Genomic DNA, 10,928 nt, shown 5'->3' on the forward strand with positions numbered 1-10,928 from the left:
ACTGGCAACGAATAACAGCATGTAGCCAGTATTAAAATAAAGCTGACAAACAGAATTCTATATAGTAACGCTACTTTTCGAGTGGCGCAACGCGTCACATAGACTCGACGCAACCACGCGCGACTGACGGCATATCGAGTGTTCTCAGAAACAGGAAAATCACACGACAGAGGTTATGTGAGGGTAAAGTGTCCTAGTCGGATTATTACGTTCTTGTAACGCGAATCGTGCGTGGCGAAGGTGCTGATTTCTCGTGAGAGAATGATCAGCGAGAATTGAAGTCAACGGAGCACGGAAACTATGTTCGTCAATCGATAGAGAAACAGTGTCTACAATTTCATCAGTCCGCGTGACAGGGACTTAAAAAGTCGTTTCAAAAAGAAAAAAGAGAATAATGGAGAACCGCAACGCTCATTTGTTTCGCGTTAATTGTGTGCCGGATCTCTTCGTTCTACTCCTTTCTTCCGTGATGGTGACAAGCTTACCGACGCAAGAGACAAGTGTCGTTGATATCATGAAGAAGGACTCGAATTTATGCAACGACATTAAAGTTTTATACGAATCAGTATACATAAAAAATTGCACAACGTTGGAATATCCCACTCAATTTTGGGACACCAAAGAGGATACCTTAGACAAGTATCTGTGCTTGGGAGTTTACGATACGGCGTACAAAATTTGCAAATATTCTAATCATTTACAAATTCCCCTTAATAATGTAGCAATATTTAATTCAAGTATAGAGAAATTTTTTCCTGGTGAAAAGTCTCTCGGGAATACGGAAAATAAAGATGCTAAATACTGCGAGGACAATTTGCAGGGATTCACGTTGCAATACGATAAAGTAAAATTATACTGGGGACCATTGGTTGATAGGCTCAGTAAGCCTCACATGTGCCAGAGAATATGCTTCGACATGAACTTTATCTTCCGTCCATTATGCGCGGTATTTGCTTGGATCAAGAGCATTGACGATGAAATAAACAACGCACCGGTAACAAATCACAATCCTGTGCCGCTTGATGTGGTGCAGATGCCAGATCATCAGTCAGTTAACACGAAACTGGAAACTGAACAGGAAGCAGTTAAGAAGAAACCTGAAGTAAAAGAACCCAAAGATCAATCACATGACAAGTCAAAGGATGTTTCTAATGGTGTACTGAATGAACACACGCAATCTAATACGGAAAAAGTCGAATCTGATTTCGAAAAATCGAACAAACATGAAACCCAGAAAATATTGAACGATACTTCTCCAAAACTGTTAGATCATAACCTACATGAGAAAGGTAAAGAGAATATTAGTAATGTTAAAGCTGAAACTAATGCCGAAGCTCCAAAGGCTCCGGACAATGTGCCAAGCAAAGAAGATATAAATACAAAAGAAGTTATGAAAGAGACAAACGCGGAAGAAGCTGACAGGAAGTCAGAGGTCGAAGACACAAAGACTAGTACACTTTCTGAAAACACACAGGACCATTATGGTGCTGGCAATGAGGACGATGATATGGGAGACACTATTGGTATTATTACTGAGAATATATTAACATTCACAAATACGCGTTTGTATAATTTATTTTGAGCACTCGTGACATGGAAAAATTATCATATTGATTAAATGTAACAAGAATAGATTTGTACCTATATTTTGCTGTATACTTTTGTACAACGTAAACAACACCATTTTATTTTTTAGAGTGAATAAAATTTTATATATATCTTGGAAACGATCTATATAAAATTTTATTCTGTCGCAGAATGCATTTCACAGTAATGAATTCAATTGCTGTTTTTCCCGTAATTCTTAACATTCTCTACAAACTTAATATGTATATAATTTCCAGATACTGATGACACGATTCCACAACCAATAGAGACAGGTAAAAGAATATTGCAAAATATTTTCTTTTTTTATATCAAAGATAATTCGCGGATATGTATCCTAATCCTGGATATTCTTGTTGTTTAGTCTTTAAACATGAATATTTAACTCTTTCAACATTATATATATATATATATATATATATATATATAATGTTGAAAATTTAAATATTTATATTTAAGGAGCAAAACAATAAGAATATCTAATATTAGATGCTTGTTTGGTATTGATACTTTTACCTTAGCTGATTATATAGTAAGTAATAATGTAATAATATACTTGCAGGAAATCAAAATGAAAATCTACAGGAACCCAGTGAACAGAAGAATAACGTACGATACCACAATATAAGTACTGAAGGCGATTCTCATTTCTTCACTTACTTCACCGTGACCACTGTAGCGTGTATCGCTTGTTACATAGGTTATCATAATAAGCAGAAGGTGAATTTATCTCGCGCACATTTGTCTGACACTTACAACTACACCAAATGTCATTTGTAAAAGTCCCTTCGTGTTTCCAGATACTTGCTATTGTATTAGAAGGACGAAGATCAAGGAATAGTCGTGGTAGACGTCGGCCGAGCACAGCCAGCTATCGGAAGCTGGATTGCACACTCGAAGAAGCCGTTACGTCGCAATGTAACGCCAACGTTACTCATGTCATATATTAATGCGAGTAGAGTATCACAAGTTTTATAATGTCTGTACCATAGTACTGCAGGTGTAATATATTTTATATTTAAGAGCATACTTCCAGCATATATATAATAATCATTAAGATTTTAAGGATTGTCTCACGTTTTTGCGAGTCGAATCTTGCGGGATATCGAAATTTATGAGTAATACATGCAATAACATGGTATATGTTATAGCATGTATGCTATAAATGGTATATTTTATAGCATGTATGTTATACATGATATAAATGCTTGGTGATATCAGAGACTATATTATTATAGATAAATAGAGTAATTATGCTTTTATTTCGTGAGAAAAATTGCGGATTAAATGAATAATTTATCACTTATGAAATGTGAAGTGTATTGTCAATCGTTAAAAAAATCGTGAGAAATTTTCTATCGCACGAACACACACGGACATTTAAGAATTATAATTTCCGGACGAGACAAAATATGATAAAAATTCTGGTTTAATATGTTTGCAACGTTCTCTAACTTTCAAACAAATCATTTCTTCCGGATTCTCATGTAAACTACACAACACTAATGTACAATTATACACAACACTAAAAAGAACATCTATGTTGCTTTTTTTATATCGTATTAAGTATTTTGTTACTCATCACAATGCTTATATTGGATTTTCATTGCAACTATAGAGATATGACTGCGAAGTATAACACAATTTTTGGTACAGACAATCTACTGATTAGAGTCGATTATTAATTAATTTAATTACATTTCGTGATTTATAAATTACTTTTTTATTTAATAAATTTCGGTTCACAATTTTTATTTAGTCGCTTTCATGTTTAAGTTTACAAATTTTGAACTGCCTTTTGTATACATTATTTATTTTATTAACTCGATAGTTCCTTAATTCATCTCTAATAAACGTAAGTTTGTGAGATTTGTAGTTTGTGATTTAACCAGCAATCTCGTTAACAGAATTCGTTTTCAACTGGAATTTTGGTTCATTTATATTTTACCAGATATTTAGTTAAACCAAATCTTTTTTTCTGTGCACCATGCGTTTTGAAGAAGCGGGATTATTTCATAGATATAGCTAGTGAATTCTATAAAATGTTAATCATGTATCTCATAAAGAAGAAAGATCATATACTTGATGTACGACCGCGATAAATCCAGATAAATTTTCGTTTCGTTGCTGCTTTGGAAATTAATACTTTCTACGATATAATTATTATTTTACCTATTGCGTGTAGGTAATACATATATAGTATATGTGATGTATTTTATAGTATACGCTATTCGTATATTTAACAACACAATTATTTCCACGACTGCACTCAATTCTGTCTCGCTAAATATATTGTCACTTTTTTCTCTTTTGCTATTTTTGTCTTAAGAAATAATATGTACTTTTTGTCTCGATACAGTTGATAATAATTGCTCGTTACAAAGAATTGTTAAATTCGCTTTTATTCTCCTTAGCTTATAAAGTTTAGTTGTGTAAAGGATTGTTACATGATTTCGAATACACATCGAAATTCATCGGATAAGAACATAGTATTACATCTCTACTCGAATGTTTGTGTAAACAAACATTCAGTTTAATTTAATAATTTGCTGCGTCAACGTTTTTCAACACCGTATTAGTTTTCTAGCGTAAAACCGTCCAGTTATATCCAATAGTCCAGTTGTATCCAAATAAAATTCACGGTTAACTTCTCTTGTAAGTTTTTACATACAATTTATAATAGATTTAATATCCGGTGAACACACTGTGAACGTAAACGTACGTTTATGTAAACCCCAGAGACAGTAATCCGGAAACAACTCGACTTAATAAGATAAGAATACTTTGCTGCTGAAGCTGTTTATTAATTAATGTATAAAAGTCGAAAATTTCTGTGAATTACTTGTACATTTTTATTAAATAAATGCTAAATGCACATTTATTTTTCTTAATCGCTTTGAAATTACTTTTTGACGTAAGATTTACATTGCGAAAATTCTGTCTGTAAATGTTGCGATAAGAAGAATAATGCATGAGAAAAATGTTGAGATCTGTCTTCATAAAAAGAAAACAGCAATACGAGAGTTTTCCGACTTTTATTAAAAATGAAGGATTTTTTGATAAATTCTGGAATTATATATATTACAGAGAAATTTGATTTCTTTTCGCTTATAATCTCCTGAATGTAACTTGAAAATTATATGTATTTGAATAGCTCACAGAGTTGAGAAAGAATTAGTTTTAAATTGGTCAAATTTAATCTTTCACGAAAGGATTCTATTAGAATTGTTTATCCCACGATCTTGTACATGAGAAGCAAAGGACATAACAAGCTGCACCCAACTTCTATTTCTCCCGGAACATTGCACTATTGTGGTTATAGTAACGATGATATTTTATGCTTTTTAATCAGTTCTCTAACTACTCCGTCGAGCGATCGTTGACGTTATCGTCAACGCAACAAAAGTAATAATGCGAATGATAAAATAAGATTGAAAACGCCTACCGTGGCGACCCGTTAACGACGTAAAAAGAATCGCGATTATTACGGACCGTGCTAATACCTATAGTGAAGTGCTCGTGTCGTGCATTGCGTTCGTGACTTGACTATTTCAAGCTTATCGCGCTTTAAGGAACTGTTAGATTACACATGACACGAGATATTGTATTTGATTCAAAAGCCAAATAAACGATTACGGGCGTATTGTATTTGAAACATTTGTTCTGATGATGACGATAATGAACAGTCGAAGCCGTTTGCATATTGGATTTTATAATCGAAACGTGTTTTCTTTAATTCGAAAATCGTCCGATCCAATGCAAAGAGAGAGATTGTCTTATCTCCTATTACATGTTTTAAGTTATTTATTATATCCGAATGTTTCTTCGATCATATTCACTACCTATATCCGCTATAGGAAACCGTAATAGCTTAGCCATCCACACAGTAAACAGCGTCCTTACTGTTACGCCTAATCCAATTCAAGTAATCCATGTTCTTTACATAGACACCCGGGATTCCGCGTTTGGCGCATCCGATGCCCCAGGAAACTACACCTGCCAGAACAAGAAAGAAAATAATCCTGCGCCATGATTTTTAAATGTATGTATATCTCTCGCAACATAATTTCGTCTGCCGACAATTCTTTCGATATTTAATTCGAAAGACGCGACTAAAAAATGCGTGGAACGTATATATCTGGAGAAAATAAACTCGTTACGTGACGATGATATATATTGCGTTAAAAAAAAAAAAATATATATAACGCATATCGTGTTTTTAAAGCACGTGTTTATCACAAGCGCTTTAAAAATGGCATTTAATTGGAGAATACGAGTTAAATTTTACACGGAAATAATATAGTCTCTCAATAATATTCTTACCGATCACTTCGTACTTTCCGTCTGGCCTTCCGTATAAAAGAGGTCCGCCGCTGTCACCCTAAAATTTTGAGCGAGAAATTAAACGCCACATTTATAATAGATAATCGACTATTATTAAACGAACAATACGTGTACTCTGAAACGATTCTTCGTTTTACATTTGTTATATATAGTTTGTGCAATTTCTATATCTAATAAATAAATAAATATATATATTAAAATAATTAAAGAATATATATATATATATATATATATATATATATATATATATATATATATAAGTAAAAGTTTCTAAGATTGGACGTGTGATAAGGAAATTAAACGACAGGGTCACGTCGATATCGAAGTGTCAAGATGATCACAGTGTGTCACGATACCTGGCAGGCATCGGTATCGTCGTTATAAGCGCATATCATCGATGTCGTCACATGATCGCCAAACGAAGTGTTCTTGCACGCTTCGTGAGACATAACTTTCAGGGTAGCTTGACGCAGGAACCTGGAGGCGCCGCCTTTGGTGGTGACACGTCCCCATCCGATAACTTGAACATTGTGTCCCGTGTAATCGGAACCTATTGTCGAAGATACGTTCCTATTGATCTTCCTCAGATTCATCAGAGATTACGACAAAGAGAGAGGAGAACAGAGGCAAGCAAATATCGTCAGTTCGACTCGTTAAAGTGTGTCAAGCGTAAGAAGATTACAGGAAACGAACCTTTATGCGGTAGGCATACGGGTTTCACATTTTCATCGAATTTCACTGAATTTCGCAAGCGAATTAGAGCAATGTCGTTCGTGTCGTGGATGTAATCGCTTTCGAAGTTTTCGTGTAGGATCACTTTATCGATCGGAGCTAAGAATCCCTCGTTCGCGGCCTCAATGTCGTGCATTCCCAAACCGAGCGAGAGGTCGGCATGATTCGTCCTGTGCAAAACGCAAGAGAGCGCGTCCGGAAATCAGAATAGTTTATATAGCGAGATGTGTGTTCATTCCGTGAATAAAGCATGTATTATTTTGGCACGCGAAAACACGTGAGCTGTGCTGCAGCCTCGGTAGCGGCTGAACGGATTTTCTGTGAGAAGCTTCACAACAATAATTGTCGCTCTCGATTGTGGCTGGAGCAAGCAAAAACAGATAGAATACCATCTGACACAATGCCCAGCTGTGAGCACGTATCTGTTGTTGATCAAAGTGCCACCGCAGTGAAACTCATCCTTGTTGAATATCGCCACCGCCCAAGGAAACAGGTGCGGGATCGTGATAGTCCCGCCGACGATGCGATTCGATATTCCTCCCGATATTCCGCATTCTATCGCAGAAAGGGAGCGAACAAATCGATTAAAAGTCCGATGTGCAATGTACACGTAGAAGTTGATCGAAAAGCGTATAACGTTATTGTACGAACGTTGCACCTTTGTGTAGACCTATTGAAAACTTCGGGATTGATATTCGCTCGGAATATTTCCCTGGAAAAAAATTTCACGTCGACGCGCCATTCCAGCTTCGTCGTTTTTAAAGTCAATTTAACACGTTGGCTGCCACGATATAATTCTCATTAATTCTAGACAAAAATTTACACTTTCATCGCAATTATTTTTAAAGTTTGGATTATCAAAATTGCAGAAGATAATTACTATTCATGATGCATCTGTTTGTTATTCCTTTCAACTCTTTATTACTACATATTCGATTGGTATTTTTATTGGCATATATTTTATATACATAAATTAATGAGATATCATAGCGCTGATCACTCATGATCCGTCAACGTGTTAATTTTTGCGATCAAGTGTAAACGTGAAGTTTCGTTTTGTAAAATTTAGTTAAAGCGCGCAAAAGTGTTTTCGAAAATAATTGCTAAAGCATATAGGCTGATGCTGAATTAATTTAATGGAAATAATAATTACAAAGAGTCTGAGGTTAAAAGTCACGAATAATAAAAATAAAAGTCTATAAAAGCCGAGCAAAAATTGTAAGAAGAATCAAAATGTGATTTAATTGAGAAAGGAGCTTCCTCAGATCGATTTCTGGAAAGGAATTATTAACGTTAGTGTCCGATCGCACGATATCCGTGCGAACTTCGAATCGCGTATGACTACTTGCATAAATTCCGCTTCGATCATTACCGCACTCCGTATTCATTCGTATGAGCAGCTGACGATCCCGCGCGCATGCCGCCTGAAAATGAGCGCAACGTAATTTTGATTGATGCGTCGTGTCGATTATCGGCCCGTGATAATTTCGTTTAATTACTCTCTCAACGAACGTCTAGGATCAGCAGAAGAGCACCGATCGCGGCCAGACTCCATCGGGGCTCCATGTTTGCGCGAGACTTCCTCTGCGAGACTTTTTCACCTGCTGAAAACGGCGCGTGGCGGTGACTGAGCGCGACACTGTGAGTACGCTAAACTATATCGTACCCATGAATAACAACGAGAATTAATTCCGATGCCGCAGTTTCGTCGGCGAAGCGATACGCGTATCCGCGTATCGCCTCGTCGGCGTTTAATAACGCGAGAAGCGTGCGCCTATAAAAGCGCCATTCTCATTAACGCGCTTGACACATCACACAACAGATTCTATCGTATCAGCAGTCTGATCAGCATGGCGCAAAAAAAGTCCAACTCCTGCAATTCAGATTAGCCGTAAAATGTAAATTTTATAATGCGTGTTCTCTTTTATAAAATGTAAGAGAAATACTCCCGTAGATCAAAAAAGTTTTTACTGCGAGAACTTTTGCAGCAGACTTCGCGCTTGTCGATAATGTATTTCTGAAATTAATTAATGTCCCGTGTATATATGGTAGTTGAATTTTTTATTTTCCACGTCGTGGTACACCCGTTCGAGTAGGGGTCGCAAATTTTATAGTCGCCGCCTGTTCACCCTCGAAAGTGTTATATATTGCTTTCAAAACGGCGGAAACGTGTTAGGAAGATATGAACGATAAATTCCTATAAGGGTTCCCTACAGAAATGATTGTGCCTGCTGTCAAAGTTCAATGCATAAAAAGAGAGATGGAGGATGTAAAAGCATAGACGCGTGAAAAGGGGAGGATCGGGAAACAGCTGTCTCTTCTCTGTAATTCTCAGGTCCGTAAGTTTACATACGTATGAGTGCTTTCGTGACTAGTAGCGGAAGGTGATGTTGCGATTCGCAGCAAATGAGCATTGTAATTCACATTTGTGTGAATTGTCATTGCTGACGTAAGTAGCTTCGACATGAGCATATTTCAAGTTAAACGAACGGGTTTATCAATGAACGAATCACCCCGTTCTCTTGCTTCGGCCCAGATACCCAGATGAACGAACACGGCCCTGCAGATATCATATCGTGGACGCCAGCGGTCAGATATACTCGAGAGTTTAGTTTACGAGTTATGGACAGCACACAATGCGGCCAACGAGGTTTATGCGGCGCGACAGCGCTGATAGACGTATCATGAAAGGGCCTTCGACACCTGCGCTTAAATGTAGGGAAATTCGCAAGAATATACAACAGAGAATTCGTCGTTTGCGAAACAAACAGCGCAAAGTTCATTTATTTTTTTGCTAAATACTCCTTTACAAATTTCGCAACGGAGGTCGACGATCAGTTCCAACAATAATTAGAGTCATCTTTCGTTGTCTTCAATATCCACGGAATCATTCGCGCGACGTCCGTGTAGAAATCCGGATCGTTCACGTTAGCGCATATATATCCACTGGAAGTTATCCCTGCAAAATAGATTTTATTAATTTTCTGTTAGTAATGCTCGATCACTCGTGTCACTACTGACCTATTAAAATGTATTTGTAATTCGCGGCTAATAACTGAAGAGGACCGCCGCTATCGCCCTGGATTATATAAATTTTAAACGTGATTAATGTCATGCATGAATTTTCGGACTACCTAATAGTAAGATAAAAATTACGCTCATTTTCAGAAATCTAAGCGTAAATGAGAAAAAGTCGGAATTGCTTATTTACCCCACAAGTCCCGCGTGGTTTTGTCATATGTCCAGCGCAGATTAAACTCGACACGCTGGTGGGACATTTATTCCTGTTAAATAACATTAAATCGGCAACGCGTAGACCACAGTTTGTATTAAATAAAGAGTTATTCTCTGAGAATCCCCAACCAAGTACAGATACGGACTGTCCCCCAAATCGAGAGACGACGTCGAGTCCTACGTGATAATATGGATTATTACGAACAATTACGAATAATTTCTTTTAGTTACATGTTTGTCACAAAAAAAACGTATTTATGAGATAAATTACAGTGGTTACCACTTTTTGGCAAACAAATTGGTCTGACAAATTGATTGAAGGTAATCTTCATCACCAATTTGACCAGCATAATATCGGCAAAGTTCGTTCGCCTGTCGTAGCTCGGATGTGGAAAAATTTCTTCAACAGAGAAAATCGTAGTTGTTGCGTCCCACCCGCAGGAATTGTGAGTGCCGACAGACACTTTCAGATCATTCTTATCAAAACTGCAAAACGTGACTTTGTTATTATTGCAAAATGTGTAATTGTTATACATTAAACAAGTGGTATATTTTAAACAAGTGGTTTTTGGTTTTGTGTGTTTTCTAAAATGTAGTGGTGAAGATAATAATGATAAAAAATTATATTATAATATTATGTAATATATGTAATATATATATATATATATATATATATATATATATATATATATATATATATATATATATTCTTTATCGCGGGATCGACAATATAAAGCACTGCATGTGTAATATTGAAGAAGTACTCGTGACTTTTATGCTAAGACGTGTCTCACTGAACTGACACGTGCGAGACTTGCATATTTTTATAGCTTGATAGTCATGTAGGTTATACAAGGAAACTATCGTGAATTGCGGTCGTGATAAACGTTAATAACTCCTAGATAAGATAATAAGGTTAAAACTCTTTTTTTTTTAAGTAATAGATCACATAAAGATGTGAGAACAATTTAAGTATGTGATTTTTCGTTAATTTTGAGTCAAGATGTTCGAAA

General features: G+C 36.1%; 3 protein-coding genes across 4 annotated transcripts in view; 1 reads left to right on the plus strand and 2 right to left on the minus strand.

The window, feature by feature from the left end:
* Window positions 1-128: 128 nt before the first annotated feature.
* On the plus strand, window positions 129-4,496 carry LOC116846544. Its single transcript, XM_032820921.1, has 4 exons — window positions 129-1,523; window positions 1,845-1,880; window positions 2,168-2,325; window positions 2,406-4,496. Exons 1-4 carry the CDS (start codon window positions 395-397, stop codon window positions 2,553-2,555), a joined length of 1,473 nt encoding a protein of 490 aa, XP_032676812.1. The 5' UTR covers window positions 129-394; the 3' UTR covers window positions 2,556-4,496.
* Window positions 3,990-8,380, minus strand: LOC116849849 (trypsin-1-like). Its single transcript, XM_032827850.1, has 7 exons — window positions 8,194-8,380; window positions 8,054-8,105; window positions 7,071-7,236; window positions 6,643-6,851; window positions 6,306-6,499; window positions 5,929-5,986; window positions 3,990-5,601 (listed from the first exon to the last, which is right to left on the minus strand). Exons 1-7 carry the CDS (start codon window positions 8,245-8,247, stop codon window positions 5,477-5,479), a joined length of 858 nt encoding a protein of 285 aa, XP_032683741.1. The 5' UTR covers window positions 8,248-8,380; the 3' UTR covers window positions 3,990-5,476.
* Window positions 8,381-9,488: 1,108 nt separating this feature from the next.
* The window catches only part of LOC116848859 (prostasin-like), a 2,291-nt gene continuing 851 nt past the window's right edge, over window positions 9,489-10,928 (minus strand). For both annotated transcript variants that reach the window (XM_032825822.1, XM_032826611.1), the window contains exons 3-6: window positions 10,196-10,401; window positions 9,893-10,092; window positions 9,703-9,760; window positions 9,489-9,640 (exon numbers count right to left, since the gene is read on the minus strand). In XM_032825822.1, the coding sequence (XP_032681713.1) occupies window positions 9,516-9,640; window positions 9,703-9,760; window positions 9,893-10,092; window positions 10,196-10,401 (589 nt within the window). In that variant the 3' untranslated portion in view covers window positions 9,489-9,515. The remainder of the gene's footprint in view (window positions 9,641-9,702; window positions 9,761-9,892; window positions 10,093-10,195; window positions 10,402-10,928) is intronic.

Source organism: Odontomachus brunneus, unplaced genomic scaffold, assembly GCF_010583005.1.
Source record: "Odontomachus brunneus isolate Ranch 3 - 2012 unplaced genomic scaffold, Obru_v1 Obru_scaffold_001, whole genome shotgun sequence".
NCBI classification, from domain to species: domain Eukaryota; kingdom Metazoa; phylum Arthropoda; class Insecta; order Hymenoptera; family Formicidae; genus Odontomachus; species Odontomachus brunneus.